Here is a 27038-nt window from a genome sequence, read left to right as displayed (position 1 = left end):
TTCTCAAAATACTTTTCCATCGGTGGCTCGATGCATTCATAGCTTCACCCTATTTCAGTATTTCTCTTCCTATCTGAAAGTCAATCATTTTTTTGTGTTAACTCATCTAACTATGTTTATTTGTAGAGTTATTGATGATGAAATTGAGGCCAATATTGAAGAGGTATGTTAGCTAATATGAATGTTTGTTTTGACTGTAGTCGGGCTTTATAAGCCAGGATTCCTAGTTGGTCATACTGGCTGGGAATTCTGAGAGTTGTCTTATATCTCTTGTCTACTTATATATATCTCAGTATATTTGGTATATCAATATATCAGGTGGGATGGGCATCTTTGTGAACATTTTGTGTTCAAATTTGTTGTATCTCTGAACATTGGTCAAACTGCAGAAACACTTGCTTCTATTAGAGTAGGCAGGTACTGATTGACTCAGAAAAACATTTGGGAGGAAGACCAAGTAAGATTCCACATTAGTCTCTGGCAGGGGTTGGTTCCACTTACGTTCACCACCAGTTTGCATTGCAATGTTTCATGCGTGAGCCTAGCAAGCGTGTGTCCCCATGTGAAATTTCACTTCTGTGCATATTCCATAGTGGGATTCACCCCAGAACACAGCTGAGGAGCTGATCAGAAGAGAAGCCATCCAAAGACATAAAATGCCACCCAAAATAATAAAAAAAGGCTTTGCCCACAGAGTAGCACCACCCAAACCAGATCCATGACACCATTTTCCTGTCACCAGCAGGTCTTTAATGGTTCAGGTGATCTGGTCCGAACTTTGGGAGAAACCCACCCCTGGTCTCTGGCTTATAAAAGCTAATTCTACAGTATGACATTGTAAAAGGTGACTTATAAAACTTTCAACTTTCAAGAAGACATAGAAATAGCAATGTGAAAGGACAGGCATGCTCAGAGGCAAAACAAAAGAGATGCTAAATACAGGTGCATTTTATTCTTTATGAAATAGCAACTTCAATAAGCAGACGCTTCTAAAAAAATTTACTTTCCTTGGAAATTCTTTTCTTTCCTAGAAAGAACTCACTGAAGATGAAATTGAACCCAATTTTAAGAAATTATTTAAGCAATTAGCTGGAGAGGTGAGTTAAATGAATGTTCCATGGGGAAAAATACAAGCTCTCTGGGCCATCTATGATTGAAGTAAGATTCTAAAATACCACTGCAGACTACAGCTTGTTAAAAATAATTTAATTACCGGTAGTTTCAGAAACAATATTCAACATACATGTTCTTAATGCTATCTTTATCTCACTATTCACCAGGATGCTGAGATCTCAGCCTTTGAACTGCGTAACATTCTGAAAAAAATCTTAGCAAAACGTAAGTTTTCTTTCTTCCCTTTCTTGCTTTAGCTTAGAAGGGCGGCATACAAATCCAATTAAATCTTAAATCTTAAATCTTGCCTGCCTGAGTGTTCTCCACAGAGTCTGTGCTATAATTCCCATTAACCCCTATATTATTGGACTGAAACCACAGAATTCGTCTGGGGATGAATAAGATGCAGAAAAATTAGTTTGAAAACATGCTGTCAGTGGTCATGAATAGGTTCACAAGGCCAGAAACAGCTTCTCCTTAGATGCTTAAGAGCAAAGGAGATACAGAGCATCCGAAAATGTGAACTTTGGGCCTGATTAGATATCCAATTCCTATGCCCTTGGATCAGTTCTATGAGAGAATTTTGAGGATATTTTATCTTCATAGGAAGCCAGCTAAATAAATTGAACAGGCTATGCATGGATTTCCCAGTAGTGCCGAACAATTGATGCTTTCAAATTGTGGTTTTGGAGAGGACACTTGAGAGTCATTGGACTGCAAGGAAATCAAATAATCAGTCAGTCTTAAGGAAATCAACCCTGACTGTTCTCCAGAAGGACAGTTACTGAAGCTGAAGCTCAAATACTTCAGTCATCAAATGAGAAGTGATGACTCGTTGGAAAAGACCCTGATGTTGGGAAATATTGAAAAAAGAGAAGGAGATGATGATGATGATGATGATGATGATGATGATGATGATAATAATAATAATAATAATAATAATAATAATAATAATAATTCAAAAATGAGCAAGCAAAAGTACTGTGGGACTTCCGACTTCCGACTGACCGAATTCTGAAGCATAACACACCAGACATTGTGATCGTGGAGAAAAAGAAAGTATGGATGATCGACATCGCAATCCCAGGAGACAGCAGAATTGAGGAGAAGCAGCTAGAGAAATTAGTGAAATACGAAGATCTAAAAATCGAGCTGCAACGACTCTGGCATAAGCCCGTGAAAGTGGTCCCAGTGGTACTTGGCACGCTGGGCGCAGTACCAAAGGATCTCAGCGGACATTTGAAAACCATTGCAATTGACAAAATCTCCATCTGTCAATTGCAAAAGGCCGCTTTACTGGCATCGGCAAACATAATTCGCCGCTACATCACAGTCCTAGGTGCTTGGGAAGCGCCCGACTGGTGATGAAATACGAAATCCAGCATAGTGATCTCATTTGCTGTGTTGTACTGACATAATAATAATAATTTATTAGTTTTGTATGCCACCCCTCTCTGATAATGAGATGGTTACATAGGGTCATCAATACAATGTGCATGAAGTTGGGCAGACTCAGGGAGACACTGGAGGATAGTGGTGCCTGGTGTGCTAGGGTCCATAGGGATACTAAAAGTCAGACACAGCAATGCATTTCAGTCCATGTTGGTTCCTTCTGGATATGCAAACTCGATATTTATCTGTACCTTTCTTGAAACACTAAAGCATTTCCAAAATTCTGCATGTCCATGGAATTTGATTCAATGAATCAAAGTGTTTATTTCTTTTTCCCTTTGATTTTAATACTGGATGATTGTAAAACGTACCCTGCTATTTGAACCTCATGTGTCTGAACGTCCTTTGTCCAGCTTCACACAGAAGTAATTATAGCTGAGCGTGTCCTTTTTGCTGAGTATGTTACTTTTTTAGCTCATTGTCATGGTTGTAAGGAGTGAAAATCAGAAATGAGACTTCTTAGGTTTATCAAATCTAAGAAGCAAACATCTGGATAATCCTTAAATGCAAGAGTAGAGTGAAAAATATATCTATTTTTTGCTGCAATCTCATCATTGTCCTTTTTTTTGCACCACAGATAATAGTAGACTTTAGAATCTCTCAGTCACGTTACTGATTGTAAAATACAGTACTCCTTACAAGAAGATCATATGACACTTTACTGTTGTTTGATTATAGACAAAAGTTCCTTTTTTCAGGCATTTTAGAGACATTGTTAAAACATTCTCTTCTCTTGGTGTGGCAACTTCTTTGCCATTAATTGAATTATACATTTCAAATATTAAAAGTCACCTTTCTAAAGTCAAAGCCTTCGGTGGTAATAAAGCAACTATTAAAACACTTTAGTAGTAAAATATTGTAAGAAACAATAATAATTCATAAAAGCTTTAAAACCTCATTAAAATGTAATTTGGCCACTTTAAAAACAAAACATCATTTGTAGACAAAAGCAATATAGTTAATAAAGCACAGCCATTAAACTTTATGAAAGAAAACCTTTTTAAAATTTTGCAAGCAAAGGAGATGACTTTGGGCTGAAAAAAACCTTATTCTTTAATGACTGTTAATTTATTAAATTAACAATCAAAGACTAATAGAACCTGCAGTGTGGGCAAGGGAAGAAAGTTATCAGTGCTTAAAATTAGCTTTTTAAAAAATGAACTAGAACTAGATGAATAGAATAATTGCAGGACTAGCGAAAGATTTTAAAGGCTTAGGAAGTTTTCTACGTGTAACAAATTTGCTATTTTTCTTTGCAGATCAAGATATTAAATCTGACGGCTTTACTTTGGAAACTTGTAAAATCATGGTTGATCTACTAGATGTATCCTTCAGTGTATGTTGTAATTTTTTTGTTGTTTAAGGCTCTATTAGAGAGAAAGCAAAATTGTGGATGGTCATTAAAGCTGTATGATGAAGATGAACCTGGTAAGAGAATGGTCAAGAGTTTATAGTGTACTTTTTGAGTGTCCTGCTTAATGAAATCCTTCTCATAGTTAAATTCTTCTGTACTTAATAGATATATGCTGCATCTTATCCCTTGAGTAAATGGATGGGAATTTTACCAGGTAGTGTCTGTCTGGAAAAGGCATACTGGGTCAGTGTTCCCTCTAATTTTTTGGGGGGGTGGGCGGAAAAATATAGTGTCTGAGCGGCAGTCCCTTTGGGACTGGGCGGCACAGAAATAATAAACAAACAAACAAACAAATAAATAAATAAAAACCCCACCCTGTTTTGCCTCAGAGAATTTCAAAATAAAATACTGTACTGTGTGTCTATAACAGTGAGCTCATAATAGGGCAACTCTATCAATATCAAAATGCCACTTAAATAGTTGAGCTAGTTTCAAACTAGATTTTGATTTTCTTTCTCTCTTCCTTACTCCCATTCTTTTTCTTTCTCTTTTTCTTCCTCTCTTTTTTCTATCTGTTTCTCTCTCTTCCTCTCTCTCTCCTTCCCTCTCACTCTTTCCCTCTCGGCTTCTGGGCAGGTTTGGAAAACTCTGAGTTGATGATGATTTTTAAGTGAGCGATTGCTCACTGCTCAGCTTAGAGGGAACTATGTACTGGGTAGCAAGATGTTCCACGCTGAACTGCCAAGATTCAGTTCAGATTGGGGCGGAATGTACATGTAAAAAGGATTTAAATTGAAGGGTGATATATGTATAGCTAGCATGTACATTAAGAAAAAAACATTTGGTAGCAAGACTAGGAGATCTTAGGCTAAGAGCTTGGAGATACACCTACCAAACAAACAAAATAATAGTGCTAAGCTATATGGAACATGAGTATGATCCTCATTCATTCTTTTTATGCTCATAAATAGAGAAGGATGCAACTAATTACTATACCTCTGCCTTTATTCACATGTGCAAATAATATTTTTGCCTATACCACATATAAAGTTTAAATCAGACAAACCCTACCTGGGCTGAAAAATTATCACTAGATGGCAGTAACAAAATACAGAAAATTGTAACAGGCCATCATCTCTTAGTGGGCCTGTATTTTTGAAACCCAAATTTGGCATACCTAATAAAATCAAAATTCTTTCTGGAGTTCCATTGTATTGTTCTCCTGCACACCCCATCCTGCAGTTTTTCTGTCCTGCAATTCTACTTCAGCTACCAAGATCATCTGCCTCTAATTACTCCACTTGCTTCGTTTGGGAACATCTTCCCCCCAAAAATGTATAACTGCCAGGCTTATTTATTTATGTAGGATTTGGCTGTCCATGTTGGAAATTTTTGAATCTGCAGTCTCAACAAATCTAGAAGTATCCAGTTATGAAAAGCTGACCTAATTTTTCTTTTCCAAGCATAAATCTGTATAGCTCCTTTTTCTTGCGTTTTTACCCTACTGTAATTGTTTTCCCCCCCTCCCTGTCCTTCTAAAATGTCAAATGTTAGATTATCAAATGTTAGATTATCCAAAGATACTTCACCAGAAGAGCCCTTCACTCCTCCACTCGAAACAGAATATCCTACGAAAGCAGACTATCAATCCTAGGTCTAGAAAGCTTAGAACTACGTCGCCTAAAACACGATCTAAGTATTGCCCACAAGATCATATGCTGCAACGTTCTACCTGTCAATGACTATTTCAGCTTCAATCGCAACAACACAAGAGCACGCAACAGATTCAAACTTAATATTAACCGTTGCAAACTTGACTGTAAAAAATATGACTTCAGCAACCGAGTTGTCGAAGCGTGGAACTCATTACCTGACTCAGTAGTGTCAACCCCTAACCCCCAACATTTTTCCCTTAGACTATCCACGATTGACCTCTCCAGGTTCCTTAGAGGTCAGTAAGGGGCATGCATAAGTGCACCAGTGTGCCTTCCGTCCCCTGTCCAATTGTCTCTCCTTATCTCATTTATCTTTTCTTCCTTTAAAATATGTTCACCTATACTTTTATATCTTTTCTTCTATTCTTTTCTTTTCTTTACTTATATTATTACATATCTTTCTCTTCAATGTGTATTATGTATTGGACAAAATAAATAAGTAAGTAAATAAATAAATGCTCCTTGGAGAAGAATTTTTTTTAACCATTGATATTCTATAACATTATGAATGTAGATGATGTTGGGTAAACATGCAATGAAACAATAATATAAGACAAAACAAATCAATTACATTATTCAGGTAGTCCGTCACTTACAACTAGTTGCTTAACAATTATTTGAAGTTACAACGGACCTGCCCAGAGTTACTTAGAAAACTGTTTTTAGAATTAAAAGAGTTGCACACATACCCCACAGCCATATGATTTGCATTTTGGGAACTTGGCAACTAGATCATTTGCAGCTTCCCGCAGTTTATGACTGTAATTTACTATTTATTGTGGGGGTTTGGCATTAACTTCCAGTTTCTGGTAAAAAAAACCTGCCTGTTGGGGAAACTGAATTTCCTTAATGACTGTTTTAAAAAAACAGTTGTAGCTTCAAATCTGAACATTTGATGCAAAAATACAAAAATACCTAAGCACCTCAGCTCTGGCTGCACATTTGATGCATCTTTATCCACTATGTACTCTCCATTCCAAGTTGCCCACACCTCAAATATAGAAAGTAAGGAAATGGTTAAATAAAAAGGTGTCTATCACATGCCTAGGCTTCTTTCTACAAAAGTAGCAAGTGTTTAGTAGAAGAGAGCGAATTTGGATCAACTAAGATTTTGCTTTGTAGACTGGGAGAATTATAGCCAAATAAAGTTCCTATGGCATGGGTGTCAAACTCGCAGGATCACATTGCTGTCATGTGATGTATTATAGAAACATAGAAACATAGAAACCTGACGGCAGAAAAAGACCTCATGGTCCATCTAGTCTGCCCTTATACTATTTTCTGTATTCTATCTTAGGATGGATATATGTTTATCCCAGGCATGTTTAAATTCAGTTACTGTGGATTCATCCATGTCTGCTGGAAGTTTGTTCCAAGGATCTACTACTCTTTCAGTAAAATAATATTTTCTCATGTTGCTTTTGATCTTTCCCCCAACTAACTTCAGATTGTGTCCCCTTGTTCTTGTGTTCACTTTCCTATTAAAAACACTTCCCTCCTGGACCCTTTAACATATTTAAATGTTTCGATCATTATGTTTTTTATCTGTTTAAATTGGAAATTTCTTTAACTAAAGCAGACTGATGGAAGTGGTAAACTGGGGCTGAAAGAATTCCACACACTTTGGACAAAGATTCAGAAATACCAGGTAAAAGTGGATCTTTAAATAAATCAATGTGGGAAATTTTGATTGCTTAAAATCTACTCTAGCAACTTGGATCCTGTAGCTTGGATGGGTTTCCTGGGACCACTTTTATTTATTTATTTATTTGATTTTATGCCGCCCTTCTCACAGGGCGGCTTACAACATGTTAGCAATAGCACTTTTTCTGAACAGAGCCAGCATATTGCCCCCACAATCCAGGTCCTCATTTAACCACCTCGGAAGGATGGAAGGCTGAATCAATCTTGAGCTAGTGATGAGATTTGAACCGCTGACCTACAGATCTACAGTCAGCTTCAGTGGCCTGCAGTACAGCACTCTACCTGCTGCGCCACCCCACCAATAATGCAGTGGTGGATTTCAAAATATTTCGCTACCGGTTTGGTGGGCATGGCTAGGTGTGGCATGTGACTAAGTGGGTGTGGCCAACTTGACATCACTCACATCCACGCCCATTCACATGACCCAATACCAAGCCATGCCCACAGGAAAAGGTAGGAAAATTTTGGGAATTTCCACTCATCTACCCCCCCCCCTTCGCCAGTCACCCCTGTTCCCCTCCTTTAGTGGCCTGGCTCTAGCCCCGCTTCCTCCATCACCACCCCCTCTTTGTTCTGGCTGATTACCTTCCGTGATGGCTGGTCCAGAGTCTGTAAGGCAAGTTTTTGGCGGCCCCCAGCCAGCTACCACAGTAGCAAAGCTGTTCTCAAAGAGGTGGCAGCTGACTGCAGGCCACTGAAAAGTACTGGAAGTCACAGAAAAAGCACCTGCTGTATTGTCGCCACCATGTTATTTGTGCATGTGCATCCCATTGGCCTTGCAACGCAATGGGATGGGCGTGCATGAAGAACATGGTGGTGACAAACATGGCTAGTGGACCGAGCAAGCGGCAACCAGGGGACAAGTTCGGGGACATGGGCAGCCAGACATCACTACCGGTTCGGTGACCTTGGCCAAATTTCGAAGGGTTCACGCGAACCAGTGCAAACTGGCTGAATACTGCCTCTGCAATAGTGTCGTTAATATCAAGCAAAATACATTGTTGCTCTGAGTGCATGAAATTTAAGTAGTGTTGGCTTTTACACTGGAAAGTACAACTTGTTTATTTACAGGGGAATTCTGGGAGTTGAAGTCCACACATCTTCAAGCTGCCAGGGTTGAGAAATACTGACTTAAATATTATTCCATCAAATTTATAGGGCCCATGATTAATTCTCCAGAAGAACACTTATTTTAATTTTATCAGGTGAAAAATGTGTATGTGCAACTAAAAGGGGCTAGCTGCATATATATTTTTTCCTTTAGATAATGCAGTATTTTTAATAGGGAAAAATGTCCTTTTTTTCTATATTCTGTAGAAAATTTATCGGGATATGGATGTAGATCGTTCCGGCACCATGAATTCCTATGAGATGCGGAAAGCCTTGGAGCAAGCAGGTACTTTTAGAATCAAAGTAGAGCTCACCAAAGACTAATGATTAAGGCCCAATATATTATAGCCTCCTGCATCGTAGCTGCTTCCAGACGTGGTCCTGAAAAGTTACAATACCCCAGAAGTAGAATAACGTTTGTTTGTTTGTTTGTTTGTTTGTTTGTTTGGTTGGTTGGTTGGTTGGTTGGTTGGTTGGTTGGTTGGTTGGTTGGTTGGTTGGTTGGTTGGTTGGTTAGTTAGTCCAAAACATGATGAGGGTTACAGAGGATTTACTCATAGTAAAATATATCAATGAAAGAATATGAGAAAAAATATAGGAATAAAATAAATCAATGAAAGAGTAGAGGAAAAGATATAGGACTAGAGATAAAGAAATATACAGACATTTAGGAGAGACAATAGTACAGGGGACAGAAGGCACACCCCTTACTGACCTCTTAGGAATCTGGAGAGGTCAACCGTGGATAGTCTAAGAGTAAAATATTGGGGGTTAGGGGATGACACTACAGAGTCGAGTAATGAGTTTCACACCTCAACAACTCGATTGCTAAAGTCGTATTTTATACAGTCAAGTTTGGAGCGGTTAATATTAAGTTTGAATCTGTTGTGTGCTCTTGTGTTGTGGTTGAAGCTGAAGTAGTCATTGACAGGGAGGGCGTTGCAGCATATAATCTTGTGGGCAATACTTAGATCATGTTTAAGGCGTTGCAGTTCCAAGCTTTCTAGACCTAGGATAGTAAGTCTAGTTTCATAGGGTATTCTGTTTCGAGTGGAGGAGTGAAGGGCTCTTTACTCCTCCACTTTTCTCAGATTTCCCCAATCCTCCAGACTGTTTTTTTATTACCTCCACATATCCTACCATGCCAGTGGGTGCCCTTTCTAAGAATGACAGGAAGCATAATCCACACAATTAGAAAACACTTAATTGGGTAAGGCTGGAAAAAACAATTCCAACACTTGAGAAAGGGTTGTAGCAGTATTGAAACTTCTGCTTATGTGATCAGAATATTTACCTTAATATATTAAAAAGTTTTCAAGCATTTTACAGTAGCTCCTTCTTGCTTTGTATTCCGCTACACCAAGGTTGCATCTGTAGCAATTACAACTTTTGCTTGTATTTCAGGATTTAAGCTGGATTGCCAATTGCATCAAGTCATTGTAGCCCGTTTTGCTGATGAGCAGCTGATCATTGATTTTGATAACTTCGTTAGATGCTTGATTCGACTGGAGACTTTGTTCAGTGAGTATCTTTAATTTAGGCTGGTGATCTTAAAAAAATGCTTTTGTTTCCTTTTGACTTTACTGAATTCCAAATAGGCAATTTGAACTGCTTCCTCGCAACAAGATTTGTAGCAATAAAGTGCATGTGTGGATCATGCGCAATTCTTAAAATATAAAAGGGCTCTTTGCGAAAATAAATAAACTGACTTCCTGTCTTTAACTAACAGGTGGTAATTATTTATGAAACTGAACAATGCTTTACATTCCCATAATTACACATCTAAGCTTAATTACAGACTTTTATAGGGGCAGGTCTAATAGCCAAGTGTAGTAATTTTCTCCCTTGTTTCTCTTGATGAAATAGTATTTGCTGCTTTTTCCTTTCCTGGGAGAAACTGATGAACCTTATTAATTCAAACTCATTTTTTTATCCCCTTGTAGAGATATTTAAGAAACTGGATACTGAGAAAACAGGAACAATACAGATGAATCTGGACACCGTAAGTTAGCAAGTCAAAATCTAATGGAGGAAAAGCTCCTTTTTGTGTTTGCTAGTTTAAAACAATTTGAGTGTGCATATTTTTTACATATCATCAGGCACGGGAAATCTAACTAAATATCTAGTTCATAGATATGCAACGTTTCTTTGTTGGTTCATTAAAGTTGCTAGGGACTAAAAACACAAAGCAGGAAATTTTGAAAAACACTAAGGTAGCATTTTCCATGCAGCTGTAGCTGACATATGACAGGCTATGCCTCAGGAGAACAGACTGCTATAATTAAGCCTTGCAGCATGAGAAACTCATAAAAACTCATGTTTTCTTTCTGTGCTTGCCTACACAGATCCCATAAACAGATAATGCTTACAGGTTTTAATTAATTATATTAAGGGAATATTAATATTCAACTCACTATATTAAAATAATTCTGGACTACACTCTATCCTCCATAAGTCAAACTTGTTCATTAAATATTTCACATACTTTTCTTCTTGATAAAAACAATGTTTTGGCAGATATAGAAACCACTCAGCCTTTCTGCAGCCCTAAAAGCAGAACCATGAATTTTTTTTCATGGCTGCTCTTTAAGCAGAGTCTTATTCATAAATGCACCAGCGACAATGCAGCATTTCAGCAGACTCGGGAAGGAAATGACAGCATTTGATAGCATGGATATATCTCGTGCATTCTTAATTTAACTTGGAAATATGCAGAACCCAATACATATCATTATCCTGAACACTGCAGATCTTTTAAAATGCTATAATTCATTGTGTAGTATCAAGATATTTATTTTACTTGAACACAAAAGAGTAGATGACAAAGAATGTAGAAAATAATATAAATCATCTGGAGAACAACTTAATTGTGCAGCTATTAGCTGCTTTGCTCAAACATTTTGTACCAGAAAGTTACTGCTCTGTCAAAAAATATATACTCAAACTCTCTCCTGAGCCATGTTCAGAGTTTTCATAGATTAAGAAACTAACACAATTATTTTACCTAGCAAAGGAAGGCAACCTACCATCCTATATATACTGTATGTTAAAACATCAACCCCAGCTGTCCTTCTACGGTAGCCAGTAGGAAAGCATTATGAGAGATTGCTAATCTATGGTATAAAATGAACAATCTGCAAAATATCAGCATTTATAAATATAAATCAGAGGAATTCATATGTAGGATTTGGGGCTTTTATGAAATGTAGAGGTTTTCTGGCTATTGTGTTGTACACAGATCCAGGCAGAAAAGTACTTAATTCTCCCTATAAAGCAATGCTAGTCAAATTTGTGTGTCAAGTTTGCTTAGTTGACTAAGCTTTTTTCTACAAAGAATTTATTTTTGGGAGGGAGCAAACAAATTTTATCTAAATGGCCATATACAGTATTTGTTTCAGGATGTTTATAGCATGTTTTTCCTTCTCTTCCACAGTGGTTGTGCTTTACTACCATATGAGAAAGCAATGAAAAAATGGCGAAAAATTCTCTTGGGAATAAACCTGGAACATTTTTTAAAAAGGCTTATTATACATCTTGTACTTATTATAAAGCTGCTAAAGGAGAGAGTACTGAAAATACATAGCGACTACAAAACAATCTCAATATATTAACTGTAACTTTTTTATGTAATACTATATTTGTTTAAACTCTTCCAGGTTTGCCATAAGTAGATTTCTAGCCGTTGTGATTCTATTATTTCTAAGAATATTGGGAATGGCTGCATTTTCTATTAGAAATTGGCTTCATATTACAGATTATTTTAACCAACTGAAATCTGATTCATCAGTAAAAAATGCTTTTTCTCTTTTCTCTCTATTGTTCAAATTAATTCCACATTTTGAGCATTTTCAGGAAAAGGTTTTTTTTAAAAAAAAATCTAACAGTGTAACTTGAATGTAAGTTAGAAAGGTTGCATTCATCATACAACAAATCTATAGTAAACCTTAGCTAATGCTTATTTGCAATGCAGTAAAACTCATAAAATCTGTTTCACTTACCATATTTGCAGTGCAATTACGTACTTGTTTTCACTAATTACATAACAATACTAATAGTTTCTAATTTTTCTAATGTCTCTAATTTTTTAAAAATAATTTTTAATCTGTCACTTGGCTGTAACTTCAAGTTCTGGACATCAATGTCATTCACTCATTCCCACTGTAACTTCAAATGATTGCTAAACGAGGACTACAACTATAACACACAGTATTTATTTAGTTAACAATGATTAATCATCAAGTGTAAGAATGCATTTTCTGTATATGAATATTCCCATAAAGTGACTTATCATATACATGTGTGTATATTTATTTATTTTTATTATTTTATTTTATTTATTGGATTTATATGCCGCCCCTCTCCGCAGACTCGGGGCGGCTAACAACAGTAATAAAACAGCATATAATAATAATCCAATACTAAAAACAGTTAAAAACCCATTATTATAAAAAGCAAACATACATACACATATACCATGCATAAAATTGTAGAGGCCTAGGGGAAAGAGTATCTCAATTCCCCCATGCCTGGCGGCAGAGGTGGAATTTTATGAAAGGCAAGGAGGGTGGGGGCAATTCTAATCTCTGGGGGGAGTTGGTTCCAGAGGGCCGGGGCCGCCACAGAGAAGGCTCTTCCCCTGGGTCCTGCCAAGTGACATTGTTTAGTTGACAGGACCCGGAGAAGACCCACTCTGTGGGACCTAACTGGTCACTGGGATTCGTGCAGCAGAAGGCGGTCCCTGAGATAATCTGGTCTTGTGCCATGAAGGGCTTTATAGGTCATAACCAACAGTTTGAATTGTGATCGGAAACTGCAACCAATGCAGACTGCGGAGTGTTGGTGTAACAAGGGCATATTTGGGAAAGCCCATGATTGCTCTCGCAGCTGCATTCTGCACGATCTGAAGTTTCCGAACACTTTTCAATGGTAGCCCCATGTAGAGAGCGTTACAGTAGTCGAGCCTCAAGGTGATGAGGGCATGAGTGACTGTGAGCAGTGACTCCCGGTCCAAATAGGGCTGCAACTGGTGCACCAGGCAAACCTGGGCAAACGCACAATTGTTGTACAAACTCATCAGACTTCATCTTTGTCACTGCCAACACCTATTTTTGTTTCTAAAGCTTAATGAAAAAAATTAATTTCCAAAGGAGTAAGGGCCATAGGTTGCTTGATGCAGCTGGGGAGATTATCATAATTCAAGAAGATGTGATCTTGTCAATAATAGATATAAAGCAATTTTAAAACAAACCATTTCCTTTTTCAGATAACTTCCTTCTCTTATACCCCCACACAACCCTCTATAAATCTAATTGGTCAGGATAAAGTAATAGAACTTAAATGTCAAAAGCAATGTCATTTTTATAGTTTACAGGTCACAGAAAAATATCCCCGATAACCAAGAAATGCTGACAACATTGAGAGTCATAAATTTTAATCTTTATTGTGCTCACCTCAGCACATAGAGAACAGTTCAATGACAGGAGCACTGAGTATTCAAAGAGTAAAAACAAACTGGTATATTTTGAAGCATATGTTTAATCACAGTTAGGGAAAAGATACTTGTAACAAAATTTGTGAGATGCAAAAACTGGCTTTTCTACATTTAATACCAAAGTTACAAACATATTGTTTGTAAGGAAGAAAAGGGACAACCCACATAAGCTACATCACATGTGACATATTTCAAATACTTTGGAATCCTAAAATGCTACTGTACTTAAAATTATTGCTCAAGGAACTGCTTTAGATTCCTTAATTCAACACATTTCATGACATTTCATCCTATTGGCATTGCTACTAAGACATTTTAAAGCACAATATTACTAGTTTCTATATGAAAAGGTTACCTGACTTAACATTGCTCTGTTTCGACAGAATGGAATGAAAAAAGGTTTAAGAGAGACTGTCTGGAGCAACTGTTGGGTTCTATCTTACTAATAAGTTACAAAAGGGGGTGGAAAGAAAGCTACTGTAGAAGCAGAGAAGGCAGCGATTGACCATCGGGTCTAATTTGCCTAAAGGAAATTGCTTGAGAAAATATCATTGTAGAATTTCATCTATAATTTTTATCCTTCATATGTTTTCAAGGTATATTCAGCCTTGCTTTTATATCACATTATTACCAAAGAAAGTCTCACAGATGCATTTCTGCAGATGAAAAGGAAAACATCCTGCAGTTAATACTTCATAAAATTGCTTCTAACATTTTCATGCCAAGGTTCTTTGCCTTGGCTTAATCCTTGGGTATAGCTGTAAAAAGAGAAAAGAGAGATTGTTGTCTCGAATACACAAGTCAAGACACACAGTAATTATTTTATGACATACCTGAGATGTTCTCCATGAAGCTTTTTTAAGAGCAATATGTACTGTATGTACAGACACACAAAGGTAAAAGTTTCCCCTTGTCCAATTGTATCCAACTGTAGGGGTGTGTGTGCTCATTTCTGTTTCTTAGCTGAGGGACCCAGTGTTGTCTAAAGACATTTCCGTGGTCCTGTGGCCAGTGTACCCAGCGCTGTCATTTTTACACTGACAAGTTCAGCATCTTTAATCCCTGAGCCATCATATAGACCACCAAAATCATGTCAAAATTAGGGAGGAAAGAGTGAACTAGAAAGACTCTACAACATCTTTTGGGTTCATTTTGAGGAATAATTAAGATCTCAGTAAAAAGATTTGATTCAGGTCCTGCATTTTGGGATTCTTTTTAAAATACATTATTTGTTCCTCTCATAGGTTCCCCAGTTCTCTAAAACACTATGTAATATAATTCTGAAATTCATCCTACCTACATTCCAAGAAGCCAAAATATACCATTAGGAAGCTTCTTTATGAACTCTGGCTTGAAATAGATCTTTATGAAATCAATTTCAGCCACAGAAAAGGAGCTGCCATAAGTTAAGAGACTGCTGATTTTACAACATTGCTAAATATTGAACACCCATGACTTTAAAATAAATCATGATGGCATCCTGATTTAACTTGCAGGGAATTCTGACAATTTGGAAAGTGAGGAAGACCACTAACATAGCCAAATCATTTGTGCAAAGGATATACTGCTATCAATCGATATTAAGAAGCAATTGCAACTATTTCAACCTACCCCAAGCAAGTTCCGTGGCACGTAGCCTTCTTTGTCACTTAGCTGAGCCCACCACCATTCTATTTCTTCTTCATCTTCCCGGCGAAGGACAGTCATGCAATCTCCTCCTTTAATGGATAGCTCATCCTCATTCTGAGCCTCATAATTCCAGAGAGCATAAACTACTCCTTTGTTCATTATACCCATTTTTTCTTGCACTCCTGCAACACAAAACACACACACAAATATCAGACCAAGTTGTCATAACAAAAATGTATTCCATAAGAATGCTGACTAGCACGTAAATTCTTAACCAAGTGAAACAAGCCAAAAGTCACAGAAATACAGCAAATATAGTTTGTGTAAGAATGTTCAAGCCATTATAGGAGCAGCATTAACATAAATACCTTCTCTGGATGAATGTAAGAGTGACACAAAGTGGAAAAATAATTCTACCTGCAATGCTTGTGAAGATGCATTTCTTAAAATAACTATTGAGAATTTTACATAAAGTAAGCTAAAATCCAAAGAAAAATAAACAAAAGTTATGAAATATAGCACAACGACGTTCAACCTTTTGTTCAAAAGATAATTACAATCTTATAATCATGTTATATATTATACAATTCTCTTCAACCCCTTAGACATCTTTTTCAATGCAATTTTCATAGCAGTTTTTTCTTTTAGCAAAAAATGTAAGTTTTCCAGTGGGCATGTGAAGATACTATCTGAAGTAATAACTAAACACAAATTGTGCTATTGCTTCTATCAAATATCCCCATCTCTGTTATACGTGAAAGCATAAGTGTTTCAATGCTTTGATTTCTGATGTTTCCTTTATTCAAAAGAAAACTAGAAAAATAAAATGAATTTTCATAAATAACAAAACTACTAGAAATTAAGGGATGGAAAAATAGATAAGACTTTGTAAGAGTTTAGACAGCTAAAAATATCTGTATGAATTATTTAAATTCAGTTAAGATTTCCTGAAGAATGTGCAAAAGGCTTTGAATTAAGATAGCTTACACTGTTTCAAACTTTAAACATTCAATTTGAAACACACACACTCTTCCCCGTAAGCTCTTTGCAACCAAAATATTAGAAGTATTATCCACGGATATCGTCTATTATTTCTCTGCTATCAAACAAAAAAGCTTCTCTAGTTCTCCTGTTTCTCTTAGATATGAAGTGAAAGTCAAGAAGGTCGTTCCATTCTTCAATTCATGAAGAAACAACAACAAACAGCATAAGCAAGTGTACACAGATAAAATCTAATTCAATTATATAACAAAAGAATTACTCTGCAATTAATAAAACTCCACACAAACATTAAAATCAAAGAAGAATTGAAGACAATGTATGATGCAATAAATTAATTTCAATTGAAAATAAAAACAAAACAAATTTATTTTTCATGAAAAAAGAAGCAAATGATCTCTACAAGCAAGGAAATTTCAGAGAAAAACCAGCCTATAAGAGGAAAAAGTCACATCTTCAAAGACAGTGAGCATCAAGTCACCTATTAAGAAGTAGTAAACATGGGAACAGGTCTACAGTGAAATTTGGGATTAGGGAATAGAACCACATAATGCTTTTCATTTGGTGCCACAACATAAAACTTTCACAGAACTTCGGATGTATGGACATGCTGTTTTCTAGAGCTTGAATCTTCTAGACCAGTGTTACCCAACCTTGGCCACTTGAAGATATCTGGACTTCAATTCCCAGAATTCCCCAGGCAGCGTTCTTCAACTCCCAGAATTCCCCAGGCAGGTTGGGAAACACTGTTCTAGACATAAAAGAGGAAATCGGGTGGTGGGGGTAAATACTGCTCTAAGGAAGCCCATTTTGGGCGCATACCATAAAGAAACTGGGAACACTGAGTATAGCCTTCTTCCATTTCTTCACACTTGTCTGCTGCGGTCTGCAAGTCACTATATGTTGCGGCGAATACAGCAGCACCCGATTCCACTAGAAATTTGCACACCTGGACATTATTGCAAGATGCTGCACAATGCAGGGGCGTCCTAAATATCACAAAGAGAGAGAAAACGAGAGAAAAGAAGCAATGTTTTGAATCACTTTCCAGAAATACCCAGATTGATGGATACTTGGTACCTGCTTTTTGGAACATCTTCCTCCTGGAGATTAGGTTAGCCTCACCCCCAGTGCCTTTTCGGATATGGCTATGCCACTAGGTAATATGTGAGAATCCACGAGAAAGTTGTATTCGTGGCTGAGAATTCCTCCCCCCTCCCACTCCTTTGAGTGCAAAGTGGTATTCATTGTTTTTTTCCGGGACCGCCTTCTGCTGCACGAATCCCAGCGACCAGTTAGGTCCCACAGAGTGGGTCTTCTCCGGGTCCCGTCAACTAAACAATGCCGCTTGGCGGGACTCGGGGGAAGAGCCTTCTCTGTGGCGGCCCCGGCCCTCTGGAACCAACTCCCCCCAAAGATTAGAATTGCCCCCACCCTCCTTGCCTTTCGTAAGCTACTTAAAACCCACCTCTGCTGCCAGGCATGGGGGAACTGAAATACTCTTTCCCCCTAGGCCGTTACAATCTTATGCATGGTATGTCTGTATGTCTGTTTGCTTTTTATTATAATGGGTTTTTAATTGTTTTTAGTATTGGATTATTATTATATGCTGTCTTATTATTGCTGTTAGCCGCCCCGAGTCTTTGGAGAGTGGCGGCATACATATCCAATAAATAAATTAAATAAATAAATAAATAAATTGTGATTATTACTACTATTGTATGTTTTTAACTGCTGTTCCCTTTTCATAACTCATAAGGTTAAATGGTTACTATTTACCTTTAAATAAATCTACTGTCATATGAAAAATTAATATTAGCATTAAGTGTTAATGGTTCCTATAGCTTCTGAAACCTTTACTACTAACAACAGCAATTCCCCAAAGTTGCTTTCTGAAAGCCGTATTGTTTCTATCGCCGTCTCTAAGAAGCAGGAAAATTATTATTTCTTTTCTCAGGCAGAGATATTGAAATGGTTATATAGAACCAGTGATTTTCAACCTTTCTTGAGCCGCGGCACATTTTTTACATTTACAAAATCCTGGGGCACACCACCAACCAAAATGACCCAAAATGACACTATAATGCAGTACATATTATACATATAGTTAATAATATAGTTTCTAAATGTATTTATACTCACTTAGTGAGAAACCTGGGCTTGTTTCAATGAACACAAAAGGGATATCCTGGCAGGAATGGTAGTTTGGGGACCTATGTTTAATTTCACCATGGCACACCTGACTATGTGCCGCGGCACATTGGTTGAAAAACCAATGATATAGACCATCATGTATCTACTAGATATCGCATGGTGGAAAGTTCCATTAAGGTAACTTACTTATGTTAATTCAAAATTCCAAAGAGCATCCTTACCATCCATCACTATCTGCAGCATTTACATTTACACCAAACTGTACCAAAAATTTCACAATCTCTGAGTGACCAGCACAGACAGCATTGTGAAGTGCTGTAATGCCTTCATCATTGGGCAAACTGGGATCTTCAACCTGCGCAGGAAAAAAGAAGAAGAAAAAGAAAAGGGGGATGCTAAATATGCTTCCCATTATGCCAAGTATCATATACAGTGCAGTGTTCCCTCGATTTTCGTGGGGGATGCGTTCCGAGACTGCCCGCAAAAGTCAATTTTCCGCGAAGTAGAGATGCGGAAGTAAATACAGTGATCCCTCGATTTTCGCGATCTCGATCTTCGCGAAACGCTATATCGCGATTTTTCCCACCCGATGACATCACTCTCTTCCTTTCTCATCTTTCTTTCTCTCTCTCTTTCTCTATCTTGCTTCTTCCTCTCTCACACTCTCTTCCTCCCTCTCTCATCTCTTTCTTTCCTTCTCTCTCTTTCTCTATCTTTCCCCCTCTTGCTCTCGAGCGGCGGGCGGCGGGCGAGCGGTGGGCGGGCAGCAGCGAGGAGCCGAAGATCGGGGTTTCCCCTTTGCGTGGGCGGCGGGGAAACCCCGATCTTCGGCTCCTCGCTGCTGCGGCGCTGCCGAGCAGATCAGCTGCTGGGCGGCCGAAGAAACCTTCCGTGGGTCTTCCCCGCCGCCCACACAAAGGGGAAACCCCGATCTTCGGCTCCTCGCTGTTGCGGCGCTGCCGAGCAGATCAGCTGCTGGGTGGCCGAAGAAACCTTCCCTGGGTCTTCCCCGCCGCCCACGCAAACTCCACCATCTGCGCATGCGCGGCCATGGAAAAAGGGCGCGCATGCGCAGATGGTGTTTTTACTTCCGCACCACTATATCGTGAAAAATCGAGTATCGCGAGCAGTCTTGGAACGTAACCCTCGCGATACTCGAGGGATCACTGTACACTATTTTTGGCTATGAACAGTATCACAAGCCTTCCCTTAACACTTTAAGCCCCTAAATTGCAATTTCCCATTCCCTTAGCAACCATTTAGATTATTACTCACCATGTTTATTTATTAAAGTTTATTTAAAAAAATATTTATTAAAGGCAGATGAAAGTTTGACGATGACATATGACGTCATCGGGCGGGAAAAACCGTGGTATAGGTAAAAAACCCGTGAAGTATTTTTTAATCAATATATTTGAAAAACCGTGGTATAGACTTTTCACGAAGTTCAAACCCGCAAAAATCGAGGGAACACTGTATTGTACCATTTCTTAGATTGAATAACATCTGAAACTCTTTAGGAGTACTGATCTCATATTCCATCCCTGAAAGCTGCTATAACACACCGCAGTACTAAATGCAGGTCAAGTCCAAGGGAACATGGAATTTGTACCTCGTAAATAATCCGCTGTACAAGGTCAAATTCCCCCTCAAGGGATGAATCTAGAAGCAAAGCAAGTGGATTGAATTTTACTCGCATTCGGTGACCAATCCTGTCTGAGTCAATTTTGCGCAGGTTTGTCCGCTTGCCCTAGAGAAAAGAAAACAATGGTAACATAGGAGCTTTTTCACTTAAAATAAAAACAATTTTAGTTAATTGCATTGGCAGTTCTGTGTTAGCAAAAATTTCAGAAGAGAAGGATTTAGGGGTAGTGATTTCTGACAGTCTCAAAATGGGTGAGCAGTGTCAGGCGGTAGGAAAAGCAAGTAGGATGCTTGGCTGCATAGCTAGAGGTATAACAAGCAGGACGAGGGAGATTGTGATCCCCTTATATAGGGCGCTGGTGAGACCACATTTGGAATACTGTGTTCAGTTCTGGAGGTGTCACCTACAAAAAGATATTGACAAAATTGAACAGGTCCAAAGACGGGCTACAAGAATGGTGGAAGGTCTTAAGCATAAAACGTATCAGGAAAGACTTAATGAACTCAATCTGTATAGTCTGGAGGACAGAAGGAAAAGGGGGGACATGATCGAAACATTTAAATATGTTAAAGAGTTAAATAAGGTCCAGGAGGGAAGTGTTTTTAATAGGAAAGTGAACACAAGAACAAGGGGACACAATCTGAGGTTAGTTGGGGGAAAGATCAAAAGCAACATGAGAAAATATTATTTTACTGAAAGAGTAGTAGATCCTTGGAACAAACTTCCAGCAGACGTGGTTAGTAAATCCACAGTAACTGAATTTAAACATGCCTGGGATAAACATACTGTATATCCATTGTAAGATAAAATACAGGAAATAGTTTAAGGGCAGACTAGATGGACCATGAGGTCTTTTTCTGCCATCAGTTTTCTATGTTTCTATGTTTCTAATTTCAATGTGATGGAAATTGAAAAAAATAATGTTATGTGACCAATTATTGCATCATATTAAAAGTTACAATTTCTTAACAGACATACTCAAGTTTAAAAAACCAACAACTTTGAATAGACTAAGCAATATATATTTCATTCTAGTAAGTCCTGAAAATAGATCATCTCCAAATCTGCCCCCTGTTGTCTTAGATATGATTAATTTCAGGAAAGGATCAGGCGTTGCCTCCAAAACATTTCTTTAACTCATTCAAGGATTTTCCTGATCCAATACGGCTATATATGAGCCCTGGAACCACTGCAACCTCTTTAAGGAACAGCTTAAAAGAAGTTAAAAAGAGACTATTCTTTGAAGCATGTTTGTAAATCATTAGAACTCAACAGTGCAGTCAGTAAAAAGTTTATCAGATGATGCAGGATGGGATGAGGCAACCACAGGCAGAAATAAAGGCGCTACAAAGCAGCAGATCGTGGAATGTCCCAAAGATCACTTAAATAGGACTTTGGTGTAGTTAAAATCTCCAAACAAACAAAGGATAGGATCTTTCTAGTATCAAAAATAGTGTCTGGCTTGAAAAATAGTATGGTGCTACATCGAAAGCAAGTAACACAATTATTAGCATTATACGCATTAGTTATTTCCCAAGTGGGAAAGATTTCACCACAATATATGATTGTACACAAAGATTGGTTGCTAAAACATCATCACTAAAGCAAAAACTAAATATTAACATTTAAGAATGGAAGCAGACAAGTGACATCATAGAGTAACTACTGGGAAAAGGTTTTTTTTTAAGGGAGGTTAAATCAATACTTTAAAAGACTAATCTGATAAGTAAAGACTGAGGAAGGCTAACATGAGGGAGAGGCTCGGCAGTTTTAAAAATTCAAATATTTGAGCCTAGAACACAAATATAATGTGTACCATCTAGATAAAATGAGTGAATAGCTGCCACTGAGCAAATAATAATTCGAAACTATAAAAACATCAGTGACATCAGAATAAGTTGAAAGGGTAGAACGTAACACCAATAGCCTTGTCTCCTTCACTTTGTTTTCTTTTACAATCAATAGAATGTTATGATGTAGAATATCCTAACAGGGTTTGTTTGCAGCTTAGCAAAAATATGCAAATAATTAAACTAAAGCATTGTGACAGATAAGTATTAAGTATATCCTGATGCTAGCAGTAACTCAGCAAGCTACCCAAGTTGTATGTATTTCTAAAGTGTTGCGTATGTTATAACATATATTGTACAAAACTATTCCACAGTGAATGTTTAAACATTGTTAGTTGATGGCAAATTGAAGCATCAGTGAAGAGAGAGCAAGAGAATGGATACTATCGGAGAGGAAGAAATTTAGTAAACTGATTTGATTTTTAAATGCTACAATGGTCTCTCTAAATTGGCAGACTATACACATATCAATGTAACATTCTTGCCAAGAGTTCATAAATGGTTTGTCATTGTCTACTTCTTAGGCTGAGAGTATGTGACTGGCTCAAAGTCACCAGCAGGTGTTATGCCCAAAGCGGGACTAGAGCAGTGATGGCGAACCTTTTTTTCTTCAATTCAATGCCTGGGGAGGGCCCTCTGGAGACTGGAAACGGCCCTGTTCCCCAACTTCTGGTTTCCTAACTTCACCCTCCCCAGGCTCCAAAGTCTTCCCTGGAGTGGAGGAGGATAAAAACACCCTCCCCCATCTTCCCAGAGGCTCTTTGGAAGCCCAAAATGCCCTCTCAGAGCCTCTGTGCAAGCCATAAATCTGCTGACTGGCACAGACATGTATATTGGACCTGAGCTAGGGCAAAGGCTTGTGTGCCAGCAGATATGGCTCCGTGCCATACTCTCCTTGCCTTCTGAAAAAGTTTAAAAACTCATCTTTGCCGCCAGGCCTGGGGTTCCTTAGACCTTCCACCCTGACCAATGAATGCTTAGTTTGACTGCTGAATGAATGATATTGATAGTTTTTAATTAGAATTTTAAGATTGTTTTTTAAGGTATAATTGGATAGTTATTATTGTTTTCTGTTTTTTTCTGTACATGCTGTGAGCCGCCTCGAGTCCTCGGAGAGGGGCAGCATACAAATCCAATTAAATCTAAATCTAAATCTATTATCAATGGACTAGACTCTCCTCATTTTTAGCCTGATGTCTTAACCACTACACCAAACTGGCTCTCTACTTCTTATTGTACAACACAGATTATCATGAAGGCATCCGATTATCACAAACTTCATAAACATTTCAAAATAAGGTATTGGCCACATTACTTTTTTACAACAGAGATATTTAACTGATATGTATTCCACAGAATGCAGTAGTGCAGGCTACTTCTGCTGACTGTCAGCTGACTGCAATTTGGCACTTTAAATCTCACCAGGCTCAAGGTTGACTCAGCCTTCCATCCTTCTGAGATCGATAAAATGAGGACCCATATTGTTGGGGGCAATATGCTGACTCTGTAAACCACTTAGAAGGGCTATAAAGCATTGTGAAGCAGTATATGAGTGCTATTGCTACTTTAACATAATAGCCACTATACACTATTTTACCATATTGATCTGTCATTTCAGTTTGAACAGGGCTTTCAATAAATGAAGTCTGAAGATATTGCATAGCAGCAAAGTATATCTAGCAATCAATACAGCTGAATTACCTTGAAGAGAGTTATACACTGCAAACGTGACACAATAAATCACTTTACTTGATAAGTGTCAAAATTATTGTAGTGTGTTTTACTTACAGGTGGTAAAGAAAATTGTCCAGTGACTTCAGGAGGTTGCATATTGAATGAGTCCTCTCCCAAGTTCTCTGGTTCTCCTGAAGGATATGGAGGTGGTGGGTAGGGAGGATACTCTTCCATGTATATGTCAACAGGCAAAGGCTCATCTAAACTTGGCTCTTCCATTTCAGGCTGAATGAGAGAAGTGATGTCAGAGGTTCCCTCAAGAACACTATCTAGCCCTGGTGACGGCAGAGAATTAATATTGGAATCAGAATTTGGGCTTTCTGCTTCCTCTGAAATTGTTGGCTCAGGTGGAGCAGGAATCACTTCTTTGACCATCTCTAAGTTTAAGTAAGGATTGGGGATTTCTGTTGAGATTTCGTTAACTGTAGCGGAAGTTTGCTTTGGTGGATATGATGGGGCGGAAATGGTCTCCATCGCAGCCAGAGTTGTCCTCTGGTACAATAATTTCTGAATGTTGGGCCCGTTAGGACCTTCTGGCTCAGTAATAGAACTACGTTTCTTCAGTGGCCTTGGTGCATTAGACAGCTTCTTCCGCAGGGCCTCCAGATCGGCATCACTTTGATTTCGGTATGGATTTGACAAGAAAGGCAAAAGCTTGGTTGGGCTGAGTGGGCGAGGAATACGTTCCGTTTCATTATTTTCACCGGCCGAAATTGTAGATTCCATTTCAGGCTCTGGACTAGATGGCTTGCCTTGTGTATTTGAATAATTATTGTCCACCTGCTGCTGTTGGTTTGGGACACCAGCTGCAGCAATAACTGGCTTTCCATATACTAAGAAGCAATTCAGAAAGAAAACCATAAACATTTGCTCCAACACCCACCCACCCCAAACAAATGCACTATGTATACAGTCAACCAATTCAATTTATATCAAAACGATTAAAATCACTGACTACTCCAATCAGCTATGCAAAGATCTCATTCATTATATCTTTCGGAAATACAATGGAGCATGAAGGATTTTTTTTACAGTTCTTATTATTTTTCTTTTTAAGTTTAAGCACTGGCAGTGTAGTCTATAACTGAAATAGAGGGGGGAAATGAGGTATTGGAGGTTTTTTGGCAATTACACTGCAACATGACTTACATTTTAATATTGCCAATAAAAACAACTTTTCTCTTAAGCAGTGCTTCAAGTACTTGGACTGGAAATGTCAACAGATTATGTACATAGTTTAATTAGACAGTTGCCAAACAAACCTTGGAGCATCAGTCAATCAGAATTAATAGTCTTCAATATTGGGCTCAGCCAAACTTATTCATGCTTAATGCAGACCCACTGTAACCTGTGGAATGTAACCATGACTAACATATCCCACTGATTACAATGGGTACTTAAGCACAATTAAATCCAGAGCCATCATATTTAACATATTGCACTTAAGAAAATGTACATATTTCTCTAGTAAAAAGAGAAGCTATTGTAGCTTAAATTATACTATTCCAACTCAACATCTAAATATCCAAATCAAAATGTGAATGAACTTCAATCCATCTTGACAATTAACAAAATGGGTTCCACAAAAACACAGCTTAGTCAGTTGCAGGCTAAAAGAGAATACATATTTTTCTAGCCTGCCTTAGTCCAGAAAAGGAGAAATTTAATATAAATTGCAGCTTCCTATTCCTTCATTGTCATTCTGAAGGAATTTGAGGTATGTGCATTTGATAGCACATCTAGCTCTTCAGCCCTCCCCCTCCTCAGTTTGTGGTTAGCTATTTCTTCATATTTCATAGATGTCGTTGTATCTAAATAGAACCTATTTGGATTCAACTGAATATGTAAGTAATAATATATATAAAGGGGTGTCTTAAAATAGGGTAGATACATTTGGTATGGAGCACACAATTTCTTTTAATTATTAAGGCAGGCCCAAAATGGTTGGAGGATTTTTTTTAATCTTCAAAATTTAAGGCAGCTGCTCTCAAACAAAGAAATCGTGAGCAGTTTGGAAGAGGGTAGTGTGGTTTGTCAGTACTTTTTTAACTTAAACAAGGTTACAAAAGCAAAGCATGATCATGGACAAAATCTACCCCAGTTTTTGCCTATGCAAACTGCTATGCGCAGCTGTGATATGGTAAAATCTGAGAATCCGTATTCGAAATCTTTTAAGAATCCGTATTCTAAAACTTCTAAAACTGAAATCCTACAGCATCTCTGGACCCCTACATGACTGGATAACTGTGTTCCTATCAAACAGACAACAAGTGGTCAAAATAGAGAGCGCCATAGCTAATCCTGTTCCTGTTAACAGTAGTGTACTCCAAGGCAGCGTACTAGGACCAACACTCTTCATACTCTATATAAATGACCTTTGTGATCACATTACAAGCAGCTGTGTTCTCCTCGCCGATGATGTAAAACTTTTCAACACAACTGATAACACTGCTACCCTCCAAAAAGACCTTGACTTTGTGTCAGAATGGTCAAACATCTGGCAACTCCAAAGCTCAACCAACAAATGCTCTGTCCTCCAGATTGGCAAAAAGAATCAGAACACCAAATACAAGTTGAATAGACAAGACCTTGCAGATAAACCTCACTCTGTAAAAGATCTTGGAATACTTATATCAAAATGACTTAAGAGCCAAAGCTCGCTGCAACAACATTGCCAAAAAGGCTTCAACATTGTTAACCCAATCTTACATAGCTTCTGCTCTGGTAATATCACACTACTAACTAGAGCAGTGTTTCCAAACCTTGGCAACTTGAAGATATCTGGATTTCAACTCCTAGAATTCCCCAGCCAGGGAAACACTGAACTAGAGCATACAAAACATTTGCCAGACCAATCTTTGAATACAGCTCATCTGTCTGGAACCCACATCGCATTTTGGACATAAATAACATTAGAAAGTGTCCAGAGATACTTTACGAGAAGAGCCTTCCACTCCTCTACTTGCAACAGAATATCTTACGCAACCAGACTTGTAATCCTAGGCTTAGAAAACTGAGAACTATGTTGCCTTCCACACAACCTAAACATAGCTCATAAAATCATCTGCAACAAGGTCCTTCCTGTCAA

The 27038-nt window shown here is 38.0% G+C and overlaps 2 protein-coding genes across 3 annotated transcripts in view; one reads left to right on the top strand and one right to left on the bottom strand.

Annotated features, from left to right (window-relative positions):
* CAPN2 (calpain 2) overlaps positions 1 to 12258 on the top strand; it is a 44072-nt gene extending 31814 nt beyond the window's left edge. Inside the window, exons 13-21 of the mRNA XM_070734354.1 lie at positions 127 to 163; positions 1032 to 1097; positions 1281 to 1338; positions 3825 to 3889; positions 7214 to 7282; positions 8656 to 8734; positions 9853 to 9969; positions 10392 to 10450; positions 11882 to 12258. Coding sequence (XP_070590455.1) covers positions 127 to 163; positions 1032 to 1097; positions 1281 to 1338; positions 3825 to 3889; positions 7214 to 7282; positions 8656 to 8734; positions 9853 to 9969; positions 10392 to 10450; positions 11882 to 11905 — 574 coding nt within the window. The 3' untranslated portion in view covers positions 11906 to 12258. The remainder of the gene's footprint in view (positions 1 to 126; positions 164 to 1031; positions 1098 to 1280; positions 1339 to 3824; positions 3890 to 7213; positions 7283 to 8655; positions 8735 to 9852; positions 9970 to 10391; positions 10451 to 11881) is intronic.
* A 1604-nt stretch (positions 12259 to 13862) lies between these two features.
* TP53BP2 (tumor protein p53 binding protein 2) overlaps positions 13863 to 27038 on the bottom strand; it is a 72201-nt gene continuing 59025 nt past the window's right edge. For both annotated transcript variants that reach the window (XM_070734351.1, XM_070734353.1), the window contains exons 13-18: positions 24005 to 24783; positions 20334 to 20471; positions 18943 to 19076; positions 17390 to 17556; positions 15551 to 15750; positions 13863 to 14697 (exon numbers count right to left, since the gene is read on the bottom strand). In XM_070734351.1, coding sequence (XP_070590452.1) covers positions 14656 to 14697; positions 15551 to 15750; positions 17390 to 17556; positions 18943 to 19076; positions 20334 to 20471; positions 24005 to 24783 — 1460 coding nt within the window. In that variant the 3' untranslated portion in view covers positions 13863 to 14655. The remainder of the gene's footprint in view (positions 14698 to 15550; positions 15751 to 17389; positions 17557 to 18942; positions 19077 to 20333; positions 20472 to 24004; positions 24784 to 27038) is intronic.

Source organism: Erythrolamprus reginae, chromosome 1 (genome assembly GCF_031021105.1).
Source record: "Erythrolamprus reginae isolate rEryReg1 chromosome 1, rEryReg1.hap1, whole genome shotgun sequence".
Taxonomy (NCBI): Eukaryota; Metazoa; Chordata; class Lepidosauria; order Squamata; family Dipsadidae; genus Erythrolamprus; species Erythrolamprus reginae.
This window is presented reverse-complemented; position numbering and strand designations above follow the sequence as displayed.